The sequence below is a fragment of the Hypanus sabinus genome, chromosome 1 (genome assembly GCF_030144855.1).
Source record: "Hypanus sabinus isolate sHypSab1 chromosome 1, sHypSab1.hap1, whole genome shotgun sequence".
NCBI classification, from domain to species: Eukaryota; Metazoa; Chordata; class Chondrichthyes; order Myliobatiformes; family Dasyatidae; genus Hypanus; species Hypanus sabinus.
In genome coordinates this window covers 212761111-212780244 of record NC_082706.1, presented here as the reverse complement: position 1 = coordinate 212780244, position 19134 = coordinate 212761111, and the positions used below count along the sequence as shown (strand labels likewise).

General features: G+C 42.2%; 1 protein-coding gene across 3 annotated transcripts in view; it reads left to right on the top strand.

Annotated features, from left to right (window-relative positions):
- The window catches only part of cables1 (Cdk5 and Abl enzyme substrate 1), a 205404-nt gene extending 186859 nt beyond the window's left edge, over positions 1-18545 (top strand). For all 3 annotated transcript variants that reach the window (XM_059985261.1, XM_059985267.1, XM_059985273.1), the window contains 3 exons: positions 5352-5458; positions 16442-16649; positions 18349-18545. In XM_059985261.1, coding sequence (XP_059841244.1) covers positions 5352-5458; positions 16442-16649; positions 18349-18489 — 456 coding nt within the window. In that variant the 3' untranslated portion in view covers positions 18490-18545. The remainder of the gene's footprint in view (positions 1-5351; positions 5459-16441; positions 16650-18348) is intronic.
- The last annotated feature ends 589 nt before the right edge of the window (positions 18546-19134 follow it).

The following is a 19134-nucleotide window of genomic DNA, read 5'->3' as shown; positions in this document are numbered from 1 at the left end:
CTATTCTCTTTTGTTCTCAGTTTCTATTCTCTGTGTCTGTTCTCCTCATTGTCAGTGATGTTTTCCTGGTTTTCTGTGCATGATCTCCCCATTTTCAGTGTCTGTTCTCTCAGGTCACAATGTTCATTTTTCCCCATTCTTAGTGGCTATTGTCCCCCTTTCTCACTGTCTGTTCTCAGTGGCTCAGTGCTTGTTCTCCCTCATTTTCAGTGTCTGCTCTCCCCTGTTCTGTATATGTTTCCCTGTTCTCAAAGTCTGTTCCCCACTGTACTCAGTTTAATACTCCCATTCTCAGTGGTTGTTCTCTCCATATCACACTTTTCTCCCCCTTTTTCCGTGTTCTCAGTGTCTCTTTGTGCCTGTTTTCCCCCAATCTCAGTGTCTATTCTTCCCAGTAAACAGTTCATCTCCATTCTCAGTGTCTATTCTCTCCCATTGTCAGTATCCATTCTCAGTCTGTTCCACCGCATTCTCAGTGACTGTTGCCCCCACCCCTTCTGAGTTTCTGTTCTTGGATTCCGGTGATTGTCTCTCAGTGACTATTCTGCCCCATTTTCCATGTCTGTTCTCCCATGATCTCACTGTCTGCTCTCCACCGTTATCACTGTCTGTCCTCCCCTGTTCTTTGTGTCTGTTCTCCCTGGTTCTGTGTCTATTGTCCTTGTTGACAGTGTCTGTTGTCCCCATTGTCAGTGTCTGACGTCCCCATTTTCAGAGGATCTGTTCTCCCCTGTATTATACTATTTGTTCTCAGTATCTCTCTTTCCATCTGTTGTCCCCCGTTCTCAGTGTCTGTTCTTCTCTTTCTCAGTACCACTTCTCCCCTGTGTTCAGTGTCTTTTATCTCCCATTCCCATTCTCTGTTCTCCCAGGTTCTCAGTGCCAGTTGTCCACCATTCCCAGTGTCCGTCATCCCCATTCTCAGTGTCTGTTCACTCCCATTCTCAGTCTATTCTCAGTGTCTGTTCTCCACATTCTGAGTGCCAGTGCCTATTCCTGTTTTCAGTGTTTGTTCCCACCCATTCAGTGTCTGTTCTCCACCACCATTTTCAATACATATCCTCCCCCATTATCAATGTCTGTTTATAGTCAGTTCTCTCCATTCTGTGTCTGTCCTCTCCTATTCTCACTGTCTGTTATCAACCATTCTCAGTGTCTATTTGCCATGTCTCAATGTCCATTCTCTTCCTTTCTTAGTTTACATTCTCCACTGTTCCCAGTGTTTATTCTCCGAATTTTTCAGTGTCTGTTCTACCTGTTCTCACTGGCCGTCATCCCCCTGTCCTCAATGTCTGCGACCCCCATTCTCTATTGCTCGTCATCCCAGTTCTCAGTCTCCATTCTCCCTTTCTCAGTGTCTGTAATCCCCTGTTCTCAGTGTATGCTCTCAGTTTCTTTCCTATGTCTTTTCTGCCCCCATTCTTAGTGTCTTTTCTCTCAGTTCTCAAGGTCCGTTCTTCACCTTTCTCAGTACCTGTTCTTCCTGTTTGCAGTGTCAATTCTGTCCCATTCTCAGTGTCTTTTATCCCATCCTTAGTGTCTTTCCTCCCTATTCTCCACCAATCTCAGTGTCTGTTATGTTCCATTCTCAATGTCTGTTCTCCACCGTTTTCACTCGCTATTCTCCCAAAAATTCAGTGTAGTTTCTCCCCTGTTCTCAGTCTTTTCTCTGTTTTCATGACCATTTTCGCTGTCCTTTATGTTTGTTACCCCCATTCTCCATCTTTGTCCCATTGTTCTCATTATTTAATCTCCCCTGTTCTCAGTGTCACTTGCCAGTGCCTGCTATTGCTTGTACTCGGTGTCTGTTCTCCCACAGTCTCAGTGTCTGTTAAACCCATTTTCAAAGTCTGTTTTTCCCTGCTCTCAGTGTCCACCATTCCCAGTCTGTTCTTGCCCATTCTCAGTATCCCTTCCACTGTTCTCAGTGTCTGTTCTCCCCCATTCTCAGTGTCTGTCCAACCTCATTCTGATTGTCTGTTCTCAGTATCTGATCTCTCCTGTTCTCAGTGTATGTTGCCCCTGTTCTCAATGTCACTTGTCAGTGCCTGTAATCCCCAAGTGTCTGTTCTCCCCCGTTCTCAGTCGCTGTTCAAAATCAGAATCAAGTTTATTATCACCGGCATGTGATGTGAAATTTGCTAACTTAGCAGCAGCAGTTCAATGCAATACATAACCTAGTAGAGAAAGAACAAATAATAATAATAATCATAAGTAAAATAAATCAAAATAAGAAATAAACAAGTAAATTAATTACGTATATTGAATGGATTTTAAAAATTGTGCAAAAGCAAAAATATTGTATATTAAAAAATGTGAGGTAGTGTCCAAAGCTTCAATGTCTATTCAGGAATCGGATTTGTTTATGCAATTTAGAAAGAGCAAAGGGAAGAGAAGTCCCTAAAATAGTTCCAATAGTCAAACACACTTTACGTATATGGTTTCAATTTTGGAAATTTTTTGGGTTGAATCAATTTGTTTTAACTATTCCTATTGTATCCAATTTCTTTTTTCATCTTTCTATTATGGACCAAGCTTATTCAGCTTGGAAGACTAAAGGAATACTACGATTTTCTGATTTATTTTTGGATAATTGTTTTATGTCTTTTGAACAATTATCTAATAAATATAATTTGCCCAAATCTCATTTTTTTAGATATTTACAGATTAGGAATTTCTTAAACACTGTACTTCCTACCTTTCCAAATCTTGATTCTTCGGTTATTTTGGAGAAATTGTTAGAACTAAATCCTTTTCAGAAAGGTGTAATATCAAATGTTTACAATATAATTATGAAAATACATTCAGAGACCTTTTATAAGATTAAAAATGATTGGGAAAGAGAACTTAACTTTACTATCCCTATTGAGAATTGAGATAAAATTCTTCAATTAGTTAATTTATTCTCTATATGTGCTAAACATTCATTGATACAGTTTAAAGTAGTGCACAGGGCTCGTATGTCCAAGGATAAATTGGCTCGTTTTTATTCCCATATAAATCCTATATGAGACAGGTGTCATTCTGAGATAGCTTCTTTAACTCATATGTTTTGGTCATGTCTGCTTTTGAAAAAAATATTGGAAAGACATTTTCGATATTATTTCCAGGGTATTGAACATTGATTTACAACCACATCCTATTACTGCAATCTTTGGTTTACCAATGATGGAGTCAATCCACTTATCTTCTTCTGCTTGTCAAATGATTGCATTTCTTATGTTAATGGCTAGAAGATCTATTTTGTTGAATTGGAAAGAAATTAATCCCCCTACCATATTTCATTAGTTTTCTCAAACTATGTTATGTCTAAATTTGGAGAAAATTAGAAGTGTCGTATATGACCCTTCTATTAAATTTGAAAAGATTTGGAGGCCATTTGTTCAATATTTTCACAAGATGTAATTTGACCCTGTTCCAATCCTATTTGTTTTTCCAGTTTTGATTATATATATATGTTGAGAGAGTCGGAGTTGGGGACACTGATGATTTTGTAATTTTTTTTATAGATACTATAAACAGCCCATTTTTTTCTTTCTTTTTTTTCTTTAATAGTTAGTGGTTAGTTTGTTTGTTTAGTTTTTCTTAGGGTATTAATATTTTTTTTCTTTTTCTCTTTTCTGTTTTTTTTCCAACATGATTTACTTAGTTTTTTTTGTTTCATTTATATGACATTTGTATCAGTCATGATTTGGGAAGACTTATCTATATTGTAATTATTGCTTGTGTTTCCTTTTATGTTCATTTTAATTTTGTAAGTTTGTAATCCCATTATCTATGTACTAATCTTATCATGTTGATATTAATAAAAAGATTGAAAAAGAAAGGAATCGGATGGCAGAGGGGAAGAAGCTGTTCCTGAATCGCTGAGTGAGAAAAGCAAATGTAATGTTCAAAGGTCAAGTTTAATGTCAGAGAAATGCATACAATATACATCCTGAAATGCTTCTTCTTTGCAAAACATCCATGAAAACAGAGAAGTGCCCAAAGAATGAACAACAGTTAAACGTGAGAACCCAAAATCCCCCCAGCTCCCCCCTCCCGCACATAAGTGGCAGCAAGCAACGATCCTCCCTCCCCCCGCCAGCAAAAATAAATATGCATCTGTACAATCACCGAGCCCAAGCATGTGCTAAGCGATAGCAAAGACACAGACCAAAGTTACCCCGAGTTTTACATTTCATCGAAGTTTGACAACCTGCCAGTTCTCTCTCTCCCTGGCAAAGGAGAGGGAGGTGTTCCCCATTTTCACAGTGGGCGGGAGGCATAACAACAGTCCGCTGGTTTACGATCTTAAAAGTCCATTTTGTTGCTTTTTTTGAGTTCTGTGTCTGAAGATCGTAAAGAGCTTGGGTCTTCGGGCCCACAGTGAAAGATTTTTCGGCCTCCCCGACGACACACAAGTCTCCTGACGTGATACCAATTCTCGATCCGCACATCTCCATATCCCCGAGATCTTAGGCTTCCGATCACGATTGAGACTGTCAGGCCAAACCCTTGGCATGTTGAATAGCGGCCAGTCGTGGAACTCCAAGAATGGGTCCCATTCTGGCAAAGAACTGAAGCCTGTTTGTAATTGCAGGTCAAGGTCTTCAAAAGAACCCTGAAAGGGAAAAATAAAGATATTAAAGGTAGAAATAGATCTGTTTCCAATGATACAAGCATTCATTTCAAGAGTTCTAGAATATTGTAGAATAGAGTATTGTGATCAGTTTTGGGCTCCTCATTGAAGAAAAATGTGTTGGCATTGGAGAGGGTTCAGAGGAGGTTCATGAGGATGAATTCAGGAATGAAAGAGTTATCATACAAGGAACATATGAAAGCTCAGGGTCTGTACTCAGTGCAATTTAGCAGGATCAGGAGGAATCTCACTGAAACCTTTCAAATGTTGAAAGGCCTAGACAGAGTAGATGTGGAAAGGAAAAGAGGTTACAGCCTCAGGATAGAGGGATGTCCATTGAAAACAGAGACACAGAGAAATTTATTAAGCCAGAGGGTGGTGAATGGTGGAATTTACTGCCACAGGCAGCTGTGGAGGCCAGGTTGTTCTGTGTATTTATGGCAGAGCTTGATAAGTTCTTGATTGGACGTGGCGTCAAAGGTTATGGGGAGAAGGTATGGGAGTGGGGCAGAGGAGGGGAGAAAAGGATTAGCCATGATTGAACGGCAGAGCAGAATCAATGGGCCAAGTGGCCTAATTCTGCTACTATGCCTGAAGGGCCTGTTTCTGTCCTGTAGTTTTCTATGACTCATGTCTTGTTGATGTTTTTGTCAAGAACTGCACATTTGATTGGTAGCTCATGAAGCCATGGTTACATCTAATGCTAAATCAGTATTTCTTTTCTGTTTAGACTACAGTGATTGAATATGTCAAACCCTCCGATCTTAAAAAGGACATGAATGAAACCTTCCGAGAAAAGTTTCCCCATATCAAGTTGACCCTCAGTAAGATAAGAAGGTAAGACAGACAGTCACTCTGAAGTCAGTAACCCAAGGTTTCAGGGGAAGTTAAAGAGTAACCCTGCTAGATTGACTGTGGTTTTTAAATGATGTTAACACTGATAGCAGGGAGAGAGCCCCTGAATTCTGTGTCGTTCTCATACTGGCTGACTTTCATCGAAACATAGAAAACCTACAGCACAATACAGCCCTTTGACCCACAAAGCTCTGCCGAACATGTTCTTACCTTAAAAATTACCTAGGGTTACCCATAGCCCTCTATATTTCTCAGCTCCATGTACCTGTCCATGATCCAATACAGACCTGTAACTTCTAATTTCAAAATAAAAGTTGAATATACTTAATCACAGAGAAGAACATAAATCAATTGCACTGAGGGCAGAACAGTCAGAGTTTGTTTATATCAGGCCAGGGAGCAAAGTTCAAAAAAGTCATTTTATTATCACAGTGACAATAAGATCATAAGACAATAAAACTTAGGCACATAATTAGGCCGCTTGGCTTATTGAGTCTGTTTCGCTATTCAACCATGGCTGATCCTTTTTCTCCCCTCCTCAGCCCCACTCCCCGACCTTCTCTCCATAACCTTTGATGCCGTGTCCAATTGAAAACCTATCAAGCTCTGCCTTAAATACACCCAACAGCCTGGCCTCCACAGCTGCTTGTGGAGATAAATTACTCAAGTTCACCACCCTCTAGCTAAAGAAATTTCTCCCCATCTATGTTTTAAATGGGGCCCTGCTATCCTAAGATTGTGCCCTCTTGTCCTAGACTCTCCTACCATGGGAAATCTCCTTTCCACATCTACTCTATCTAGGCCCTTCAATATTCGAAAGGTTTCAATGAGAACCACCCTCATCCTTCGAAATTCCAATGAGTACAGTCCCAAAGCCATCAAACATTCCTCGTCTGATAATTCTTGTCTTTCCCGGATTCATCCTTGTGAGCTTCCTCTGAACCCTCTCCAATGTCAGCAGATCTTTTCTAAGGTGAGGAGCCCAAACCTGTTCACAATACTCAAGGTGAGGTCTCACCCAGTGCCTTACAAAACCACAGCATCACATCCCTGCTCTTATCTTCTAGACCTCTTGAAATGAATGCTAACATTGCAGTTACCTTCCTCATGGCCAGCTCTACCTGCAGGTTAACCTTTAGGGTGTTCTGCACAAGGACTCCCAAGTCCCTTTGCATCTCAGATTTTTGGAATTTCTCCCCATTTAGAAAATAGTCTGCATATTTATTTCTGCTACCAAAGTGCAGGACCATGCATTTTCCAACATTGTCTTCCATTTGCCACTCTCTTGCCCATTCTCCTAATCTGTCTAAGTTCATCTGCAGCTTACCTGTTTCCTCAAAACGACCTGCCCCTCCACTGAGGTTCATATCATCTACAAAGTTGCATTTCTATCATCTAAATCATTGATATACAGTATAAAAGAAATGGTCCCAATAACGGCACCTGTGGAACAGCACTAGTCACTGGCAGCCAACAAGAAAAGGATCCTTTTATTCCCACTCACTGCCTCCTACCAATCAGCCAATGCTCTAACCATGCCAGTAATACTATAATACTTTAATACTAAGGGCTGTTAACTTGGTAAGCAGTCTCATGTGTGGCACTTTGTCAAATGCTTTTTGGTTGTTCAAATATAGAACATCCACTTCACCCCCTTTATCTATCCTACTTGTAATCTCCTCAAAGAATTCCAACAGGTTTGTTAGGCAAGATTTTCCCTTAAGGAAACCCCACTGACTTTGTCCTATCTTGCCCTGTGTCACCAAGTACTCCATAACCTCACCCTTAATAGTTGACGCCAACATCTTCCCAACCACTGAGGTCAGGCTAACTGGTCTATAAGTTCCTCCCTGCTGCCTTCTCCTTTCTTAAAGAGTGAAGTGACGTTTGCATTTTTCCAGTCCTCTGGCACCATGCCTGAGTCCAATGATTTTTGAAAGATCATTGCTAATGCCTCCATATTTTCTACCACTACCTCTTTCAGAACCTGAGTGTGCAGTTCATCTACTCCAGATGACTTCTGTACCCTCAGGTCTTTCAGCTTTTGGAGCACTTTCTCCCTTGTAATAGTAACTGCACCCACTTCTCTTCCCTCACACCCTTCAACATCTGGCAGACTGCTAGTGTCTTCCACACTGAAGACTGTTGCAAAATACTCATTTAATTCATCTACCACTTCCCTGTTTCCCATTATTATTTCTCCGGCCTCATTTTCTAGCGGTCCCATATCCCCTCTCATCTCTCTTTTACTTTTTACATACTTGAGAAAGCTTTTACTATCCACTTTGCGAGCTTGCTTTCACATTTCATCTTTTTCCGCCTAATGATTCTTTTAGTTGCTCTGTAGAATTTTAAGTTTCCCAATCCTCTATCTTGCCACAAATTTTTGCTTTGTTGTATGCCTTCTCTTTTGCTTTTACATTAGCTTTAACTTCCCTTATCGTACTGTTTGTTGTACAGTAGTGTTATTTTGCTCTTTGAGTATTTCTTCGTTTTTGGAATACATCTATACTGCACCTTTCTCATTTTTCCCAGAAACTCACACCTTTGCTGCTCTGCTGACATCCCTGCCAGCAGCTCCTTCCAATTTACTTTGGCCAACTCCTCTCTCATACCGCTGTAATCTCCTTTACTCCACCTGAAATGCTGCCACATCACACTTTATATTCTCCCCATCAAATATCAAGTTGAACTCAATCATATTGTGATCACTGTCTCCTAAGGGTTCTTTTACAGTAAGTTTCCAAATGGCCTCCAGTTCATTACATCACATCCAATCCGACAAACTGCTCTAAAAAGCCAATGCGTAGATATTCAACAAATTCGCTCTTGAGATCCATTAACAATCTGAATTTCCCAATTGACCTGCATGTTGAAATCTCCTATGACTATCATGATATTGTCCTTTTGACACACCTTTTCTATATCCTGTTGCAATCTGTGGTCCACATCCCAGCTCCTCTAGGGAGGCCAGTATATAACTGCCATCAGGGTCTTTTTACCCTTGCAGTTTCTGAACTCAACCCACAAGGATTCAACATCTTCTGAACCTATGTCACATCTTCCCACTGATTTGATTCCATTCTTTACCAGCAGAGACACCACCCCCCTCTGCCTACCTTCCTAGCTCTCCAATACAACGTGTAAGTTGTAACGTTGGGACATTTAGCTCCCAACTGCAACCATCCTTCAGCCACAATTCAGTGATGGCCACATCATTATACCCAACAATTTACAGTAGTGCACCAGGATCATCCACCTTATTTCTTACAATCCGTGCATTGAGATATTACACTCTGAATGCTGTATTTGCTGCCATTTTAAATTCTGCAGCCTTCGCTGAAGCTGGTATGAAAATGATCCTTTGTCCAAGGACGAGGAACACTTCTACGCTCCTCCTTGCCTGTCATCCTCAACATGAGTGCCCTGAAGGATGTGTTTGAGTGACACCAGCTGGTGTGTTTGCCAAATCCTTAGCATTCTGGATGTGAAGATCTTCATCATGTTTGCCTTCAATTTACTCCCACTATGTTCTTTGGAAATGCTGCCTTTTACCACAATAATGGACTCAAAGTGCGGGAGGAACTCTGCAGCTCGGGTAGCATCTATGCAGAAGAATAAAGAGCCCATGTTTCATAGTGAGACCCTTCATCGGGGCCATAATGTCAACCAGCTATTTCCCTCCATAGATGCTATCAGACCTGCTGAGTTCCTCCAGCATTTTGTGTGCGTTGCTTTGGATTTTCAGCATTTGCAGAATCTCTTGTATTTATAATTTTCTGCTTTAATTTTCCAAAGTAAATATCATTCCTTTGGTGACACACAGAAATGTAGAACCATAGAACATTACAGCACAGAAACAAGCCCTTCGCCTTTCTTGGCTGTGCCAAACCATTTTTCTGCAGAGTCCCACTGACCTGCACCTGGACCATATCTCTCCAAACCCCTCTCATCCATGTATCTGTCCAAGTTTTTCTTAAATGTTAAAAGTAAGCCCACATTTACCACTTCATCTGTCAGCTCATTCCACACTCCCACCACTCTGTGTGAAGAAGCCCCCCCCCCCAATGTTCCCTTTAAACTTTTTCCCCCTTCACCCTCAACCCATGTCCTCTGGTTTTTTTTTCTCCCCTAGCCTCAGTGGAAAAAGCCTGCTTGCATTCACTCTATCTATACCTATCATAATTTTATATACCTCTATCAAATCTCCCATTCTCCTACGTTCCAGGGAATAAAGTCCTAACCTATTCAACCTTTCTCTGAAACTCAGTTTCTCAAGTCCTGGCAACATCCTTGTAAACCTTCTCTGCACTCGAATTTCAACCTTATTAATATCCTTCCTGTAATTAGGTGACCAAAACTGCACACATCCAAATTTGGCCTCACCAATGTCTTATACAACCTCACCATAATATTCCAACTCTTATATTCAGTACTTTGATTTATAAAGGCCAATGTACCAAATGCTCTCTTTACTACCCTATCTACCTGTGACGCCACTTTTACGGAATTAAATATCTGTATTCCCAGATCCCTCTGTTCTACTGCTCTCCTCAGTGTCCTACCATTTACCTTGTATGTCCTACCTTGGTTTTTTCTTCCAAAGTGCAATACCTCACACTTGTCTGCATTAAACTCCATCTGCCATTTTTCCGCCCACATTTTCAGCTGGTCTAAATCCCTCTACAAGCTTTAAAAACCTTCCTCACTGCCCACTACACTTCCAATCTTTGTATCACCAGCAAATTTGCTGATCCAATTTACTACATTATCATCCAGATCATTGATATAGATGACAAATAACAATGAACCCAGCACTGATCCCTGTAGCACATCACTAGTCACAGGCCTGCACTCAGAGAAGCAATCCTCCACTACCACTCCCTGACTTCTCCCACTGAGCCAAGTATACCTCACAATGTATACCAAGTGACTGAATCTTCCTAACTAACCTCCCATGCGGGGCCTTTTCAAAGGCCTTACTGAAGTCCATGTAGACAACATCCACTGCCTTCCCTTCATCTACTTTCCTGGTAACCTCCTCAAAAAACTCTAATAGATTGGTTAAACATGACCTAACATGCACTAAGCCATGTTGACTCTCCCTAATAAGTTCTTGTCTATCCAAATACTTGCAGATCCTATCTCTTCGTACGCCTTCCAATAGTTTACCTACTATCGACGTCAAACTTACTGGCCTATAATTTCCCGGATTACTTTTAGAGCCTTTTTTAAACAATGGAACAACATGAGCTATCCTCCAAACCTCCGGCACCTCACCCGTAGATACTGACATTTTAAATATATAGAACCATAGAACATTACAGCACAGAAATAGGCCTTTTGGCCCTTGGGTGTGCCGAACCATTTTTCTGCCTAGTCCCACTGACCTGCACCTGGACCATATCCCTCCATACACCCGTCATAAGATCATAAGACAAAGGAGCAGAAGTCGGCCATTCGGCTCATCGAGTCTGCTCCGCCATTTTATTATGAGCTGATCCATTCTCCCATTTAGTGCCCCCCCCCCCCACCTTCTCACCATAACCTTTGATGCCCTGGCTACTCAGATACCTATCAATCTCTGCCTTAAATACACCCAATGACTTGACCTCCACTGCCACCCTTGGCAACAAATTCCACAGATTCACCACCCTCTGGCTAAAAAAATTTCTTCGCATCTCTCTTCTGAATGGGCGCCCTTCAATCCTTAAGTCATGCCCTTTCATACTAGACTCCCCCACCATGGGAAACAACTTTGCCACATCCACTCTGTCCACGCCTTTCAACATTCGAAATGTTTCTATGAGGTCCCCCCTCGTTCTTCTAAACTCCAAGGAGTACAGTCCAAGAGCGGTCAAACGTTCCTCATATGTTAACCCTCTCATTCCCGGAATCATTCTAGTGAATCTTCTCTGAACCCTCTCCAACATCAGCACATCCTTTCTTAAATAAGGAGCCCAAAACTTCAGACAGTATTCCAAGTGAGGTCTTACCAGTACCTTATAGAGCCTCAACATCACATCCCTGCTCCTATACTCTATTCCTCTAGAAATGAATGCCAACATTGCATTCGCCTTCTTCACCACCGACTCAACCTGGAGGTTAACCTTAAGGGTTTTCTGCACGAGGACTCCCAAGTCCCGTTGCATCTCAGAACTTTGAATTCTCTCCTCATTTAAATAATAGTCTGCCCGTTTATTTCTTCTACCAAAGTGCATGACCATACACTTTCCAACATTGTATTTCATTTGCCACTTCTTTGCCCATTCTCCCAATCTATCCAAGTCTCCCCGCAGACTCTGTTTCCTCAGCACTACCAGCCCCTCCACCTATCTTTGTATCATCACCAAACTTAGCCACAAAGCCATCTATTCCATAATCCAAATTGTTGATATACAACATAAAAAGAAGTGGCCCCAACACGGAACCCTGTCAGCCAACCAGAAGGGGATCCCTTTATTCCCACTCTCTGTTTCCTGCCAATCAGCCAACGCTCTGTCCATGTATGTAACTTTCCCATAATTCCATGGGCTCTTATCTTGTTTAGCAGCCTCATGTGCTGCACCTTGTCAAAGGCCTTCTGAAAATCCAAATACACAACATCCACTGCATCTCCCTTGTCCAACCTACTTGTAATTTCCTCAAAAAATTGTAATAGGTTTGTCAGGCAGGATTTTCTTTTAAGGAAACCATGCTGAGTTCTGCCTATCTTGTCATATGCCTCCAGGTACTCCGTAACCTCATCCTTGACAATCGACTCCAACAACTTCCCAACCACCGATGTCAAGCTAACAGGTCTATAATTTCCTTTTTGCTTCCTTGCCCCCTTCTTAGATAGCGGAGTGACATTTGCAATCTTCCAGTCCTCCAGAACCATGCCAGAATCTATTGACTTTTGATAGACCATTGCTTATGTCTCCGTAATCTCTACAGCTACTTCATTCAGAAAACGAGAGTGCATTCCATCTGGTCCGGGAGATTTATCTACCCTTAGACTATTCAGCTTCCTGAGTACTTTCCCTGTCATAATTGTGACTGCGCACACTTCTCTTCCCTGACACCCTTGAGTGTCCGGTATACTGCTGATGTCTTCCTCAGTGAAGATTGATGCAAAATACTCGTTCAGTTCCTCCACCATCTCCTTATCTCCCATTACAATTTCTCCAGCATCATTTTCTATCCATCCTGTATCTACTCTCACCTGTCTTTTACTCTTTATGTACTTGAAAAAGCTTTTAGTATCCCCTTTGATGTTATTTGCTAGCTTCCTTTCATAGTTCATCTTTTCCCTCTTAATGACCTTCTTAGTTTCCTTTTGTAAGCTTTTAAAATCTTCCCAATCCTCTGGTTTCCCACTAATTTTTGCTTCCTTGCATGCCTTATGCTTTGCTTTTACTTTGGCTTTGCCTTCTCTTGTCAGACACGTTTGCATTCCTTTTCCATTTGAAAATTTCTTCTTTATTGAATATAGCTATCTTGCACCTTCCTCACTTCTCGCATAAACTCCAGCCACTGCTGCTCTGCCATCTTTCCCACTAGTGTCCCTTTCCAGTCAACTTTGGCCAGTTCCTCTCTCATGCCACTGTAATTTCCTTTACTCCACTGAAATACTGACACATCAGATTTTGGCTTCTCTTTCTCAAATTTCACAGTGAACTCAATCATGTTATGATCACTGCCTCCTAAGGGTTCCTTCACCTCAATCTCTCTGATCACCTCTGGTTCATTACACAATACCCAATCCAGTAGTGGGCTGGATTGTCAATCCCCTAGTGGGCTCAACAACAAGCTCGTAGTCATTCTACAAATTCTCTCTCTTGACATCCAGTGCCGACCTGATTTTCCCAATCCACTCGCATGTTAAAATCCCCTACAATTATCATAACACTGCCCTTTTGGCAAGCCTTTTCTATTTCCTGTTGTAATTTGTAGTCCACATCACTGCAGCTGTTAAGAGGCCTGTATATAACTGCCATCAGGGTCCTATTACCCCAGCGATTTCTTTGCTCAACCCACAAAGATTCTGCACCTTCCAATCCTATGTCACCTCTTTCTAATGATTTAATAACACTTCTTACCAGTAAAGCCATGCCACCCCCTCTGCCTACCTGCCTATCCTTCCGATACACCGTGTATCCTTGGACGTTCAGCTCCCAGAGACATGCATCCTTTAGCCACGTCTCAGTGATGGCCACAATATCATACCCGCCAATCTGTAGCTGTATGACAAGATCATCCACCTTATTCCTTATGCTGCGTGCATTTAAGTATAACACCTTAAGTCCAGTATTTGGTACTTTTTGCTTTGATTGCACTTCAACTCATCCCAATGGCTGCAAATTTGCTCCATCACCTGCCTGTCCTTCCTGACATCCTTACTGCTCACTATCTTAGATTTATTTCTGTTTTCCCCCTCCTCTGCTCTACCATTCCAGTTTCCATCCCCCTGCTGAATTAGTTTAAACCTAACAGCTCTATTAAACCTTCCGGCCAGGATATTGGTCCCCTCTGGGTTCAGATGTAACCCGTCCTTTTTGATACTTCCCCCAGAAGAGATCCCAATGATCCAAGAATCTGGAGCCCTGCTCCCTGCACCAGTCTCTCAGCCACGCATCCATCGCCTGATCCTTCTATTCTTGCCCTCACTAGCACTTGGCACAGGTAGCAATCCTGAGATTACTACCCTGGAGGTCCTGCTTCTCAGCTTCATGCCTAACTCCCGGAAATCTCTCTTCAGGACCTCCTCCCTTTTCCTATCTATGTGATTGGTACCAACATGTACCAAGACAGCTGGCTGCTTGCCCTCTCCCTTCACGATATTCTGGACCCAATCCGAGACATCCTGTACCTGGAACCTGGGAGATTAACACACCATGCGGGTATCTCTATCAGGCTCACCGAATCTCCTGTCTGTTCCCCGACTATGGAATCCCCTATGACTACCGCATTCCTCTTCTCCCTCCTTCCCTCCTGCATAACAGCGCCAGAGACCCGGTCACTGTGGCCGTCCCCTGTCAGGTCATTCCCCTCAACAGCTTCCAAAACGATATACTTGTTGCTGAGGGGGGCAGCCACAGAGGTGCTCTCCACTATCTGGGCATTTCCTTTACCTCTCCTGACAGTCACCCAGTTTTCTGACCCCTGTAGCCTAGGGATGACTACCTCCCTGTAGCTCCTGTCTATCACCTCTTCACTCTCCCTAATAAGCAGTAGGTCATCAAGCTGCAGCTCCAGAACCCTAACACGGTCTCCGAGGAGCTGCATCTCGGTGCACCTGGTGCAGATGTGGCCGTCAGGGAGGCTGGAGGTCTCCCGGGATTCCCACATCTGACACCCTGAACAAAGCACTAACCCTGCAGACATGCTACCTAATTCTACAGGAATGAAACAAGGAAAAGTAAGTCTATTCACCCACTTACCTCGCCAAACACACAATTTTTTTTAAACCGTTAGCTTGTACCGTTAGCTGTGTGAGCCCTGCTGTTCCTCCGTCTGTCTGGGCCGATTCGCCAAGGGGAAAAGAAGACCTACTCCTAAGTTAATTAGATTAATTAAAGGAGCTGATCGGCCTTACCTGACTGGGAGCAAGCTCGTCCTCAGCCTCTGCTCACCGAAGCCTCTTGAGCCAACCTTCACGCATTTGCGCAGTTGTGCCCCATTTAAACTGCCGAAGAAGTGACCTTCCCCTTCTCAATCTGCTCACTTTTTAAAGTCTCCCACTGTCTCAGAGGCCGACCTTCACACACTTGCACAGTCGTGCCCCGTTCAAACTGCCGAAGAAATCATCCATGTACCTGTCCAAGTTTTTCTTAAATGTTAAAAGTGCATTTACCACTTCATCTGGCAGTTCATTCCACGCTCCCACCACTCTCTGTGTGAAGAAGCCCCCCCTAATGTTCCATTTAAACTTTTCCCCTTTCACCCTTAACCCATGACCTCTGGTTTTTTCCTCCCCTAGCTTCAGTGGGAAAAGCCTGCTTGCATTCACTCTATCTATGCCCACCATAATTTTATATACCTCTGTCAAATCCCTCATTCTTCTATGCTCCAAGGAATAAAGTCCTAAAATATTCAACCTTTCTGTGTAACTCAGTTTCTCAAGTCCTGGCAACATCCTTGTAAACCTTCTCTGCACTCTCAACCTTATTAATATCCTTCCTGTAATTCAGTGACCAAAACTGCACACAATACTCCAAATTCGACCTGACCAATGCCTTATACAACCTCACCATAGCATTCCAACTAATATACTCAATACCTTGATTTATAAAGGCCAATGTACCAAAAACTCTCTTTACTACCCTATCTACTTGTGATGTCACTTTTATGGAATTTTGTACCTGTACCCCCAGGTCCCTCTGTCCTACTGCACTCCTCAGTGCCCTACCATTTACCTTGCATGTCTTACCTTGTGTTTCCTTCCAAAGTGCAATACCTCACACTTGTCTGTACTAAACTCCATCTGCCGTTTTTCAGCCCATTTTTCCAGCTAGTCCAGATCCCTCTGCAAGCTTTGTAAACCTTCCTCACTGTCCATTACACCTCCAATCTTTGTATCAGCAGCAAATTTGCTGATCCAATTTACCACCTTATCATCCAGATCATTGATACAGATGAGAAATAACAATTGGCCCCAGCACTGATCCCTGTGGCACACCACTAGTCACAGGCCATTGCGATTTCAACACTAGTCTCCTCCAAGGTCCGAGTGAATACCCTGTCACGTCCTGGGGATTTATTTACTCTGATTTGCCTCAAGACAGCAAGCACCTCCTCCTCTTCAGTCTGTATAGGTTCCATGACCTCACTACTTGTTTGCCTTAAATCAGGATATCTTGTCAAACAAAAAGAACCCAATATACACATCCTGAAGAAACATTATTGCCCCAGGACTACCTGAACTTCACACAGTTGTATTTGTTTGGAAAGAAAGATTACTTACGGTATTTTTGATTTCCCTAGTCTGAAACGGGAGATGAGGAAGCTGGCACAAGAGGAGTGTGGTCTGGAAGAGCCAACCGTGGCCATGGCCTTTGTCTACTTTGAGAAACTGGCACTCAAAGGCAAACTGAACAAACAAAACCGCAAGCTCTGTGCAGGCGCCTGCGTTTTACTAGCAGCCAAAGTAGACAGCGATCTACGGAAGCATGAAGTCAAACATCTGATTGATGTATGTACCTGAGAGGATGAGAGAGAGAGAGAGAGAGGGGGAGAGAAAGAGAAAAAAATGAATGGATTAGATATTGAGATTGAACACCATGACACAATATATTGTTGAGGCAAACAAGCTAATCCTAATCTTACCAGGAATGATTCGATGTATGAAGATATTTGTTGACTCTAGGCCTGTACTCACAGGTGTTTAGAACAGTGAGGGAGATCACATTGAGACCTATGGAATATTGAAAGGCCTAGATAGAATGGGTGTGGAGAGATTGTTTCCTATAGTGGGGGAGTCAAATACCAGAGGACACAGTCTCAGAATACAGGGACGTCTGTTTAGAACGGAAATGAGAAGGAATTTCTTTAACCAGAGGGTGGCAAATATGTGGAAATCATTGCCACAGATGGCCTGGAGGCCAAGCCACTGGGTATATTTAAAGTGGAGCTTGATAGATTCTTGATTAATCAGGGTGTCAAAGGTTACAAGGAAAAGACAGGAGAATGGAGTTGAGAGGGAAAGTAGATCAGCCATGATGAAATGGCAGAGCAGAGTTGATAGCCAAACAGTCCAATTTTGCTCCCATGTCTGATGCTCTTATGGAGAGATGCAGAGAGAGGTATATGGAATATATACCATATATATATATATATGAATATATGGAACAAGCTGCCAGTTTCAGTACGACAGTTTCAACATTTGAATAGGTATGGAGGGGTGGGGTTAAGAGGAATATGGCCCTAACACAGAAAATTGTGACAGGCACTGTGGGCTGTTATCTGTGCCATGTAGTTCTGAGACTGTAACCTCTGGCAGTGTACTTCTAGACTCCGCAGTGTCCAGATCACTATTGCACCTACGTGTCTGGTATCACCCTTCTTCCAAATTTCCAAAAAAGATTTGATTTATGTCAGTGTGAGGACACCGTATCTTTATATCTTGTACTATACTGATACCTCAAAACAAAAAAAATTCACGACATGTAAGTGTTCTCCCGATTCTGGCTCTTCTAAGCATGAGCTAAGGGGAAAAATGTAAAACACAGTGGTTCAATTTCAGATAGATTAAATTAAATGTGCTTCAATTAGATTAGTTTATTTATTACATGTACATCGAAATGCAGTGAAATGCATCAAATCAAATTGGATAATATTAAAGAGTTTAGCTTTACTTGTCACATGAACATCAAAGCACACAGGGAAATATGTCATTTGCATCAAATGAAGTCAGTGAGCGTTGTGCTGGGCAGCCCACATGCGCTGCCACAGTTCTAGCCCCAGCACACTACGCCCACAGCTCACTGACACTAATCGGAATGTGGGAGGAAATTGAAGCACCCAGAAAAAACCCACACGGTCATGAGGGAAATGTACAGACTTCCTCTAGACAGCAGTGGGAATTGAACCCCCATCTTGCAGATGGTGATGTGAAATTATGTTCTAATGCTTTGCCACCAGGCTGCCCACTACAGCTACCACCCCACTACTGTGCTACCCTAACAGACCTATTGTAACAGTAAATGTTATTCCTTTGTTTATTTACAGCCCCTTTCAGCCTAATGACCCACACCACCCAGCAGCCCGCCTATTTAACCCTTAGCCTCATCATGGGACAATTTACATGACTAATTACCTGACTCACTGGTACATCTTTGTACTGTGGGAGGAAACCGGAATGTAACGCTTGTTTTTCTCTTTTCTCCCGACAGAAACTGGAAGAAAAATTCCGACTTAACCGAAGAGAACTGTTAGCCTTTGAGTTTCCCGTGTTAGTTGCCTTGGAATTTGCTCTTCATCTTTCCGAGCATGAAGTGCTGCCGCACTACAGAAGGCTTACCCAGCATTCCTAGCAGTGGCCAAGGGGTTCCAGGTTCATCTGCTACTGCCCCCACCCCCACCCCACCCCCAACTACAGCAAGCAACACAACTACAAAGGACTGAACATTCGAAGAGCATACTGTAACACATGGTATTCTCAAATTGATATCCCGAGACATAAAACAAACTCTTCTATTTTTATACGTCCACTGATGAAAATGCACTTTTGTGACCTGGAGATGTAGCGTTGATATTTTGTGGTTATTTTCCTGATTAGGATGTCTATTGATTTGACATCAGCTATCGGGACGAAACAATTGTTAAATTTTGTTTTACAGTTAGCAGAATTTTGAAGGAACAATCTCAGTCATATATTCTATAATAAATTGTTATATCATTGTTTCTTAAAGAATTTACTCCTAACCCCTGATAACTTTTTTCAAACACTAGAATGAGAAAGTGACTTATTACATTTATACATATTTGTGTATAAAGCTGTTCCTTTTTCTTGCCTGCATAATCAATTTATAAGTGTTTCTGTCTGGGGATTATTGCCAAATTATAGAGATGATTAAAACTAAATCTTTAGCTTCATAAAGATGCTCTATGTTAGAGTTCATACTCAGCACGTTTCCAGTGCTATGTTGAAGATTTTGTCTTTTCACAGGAACCTCTCT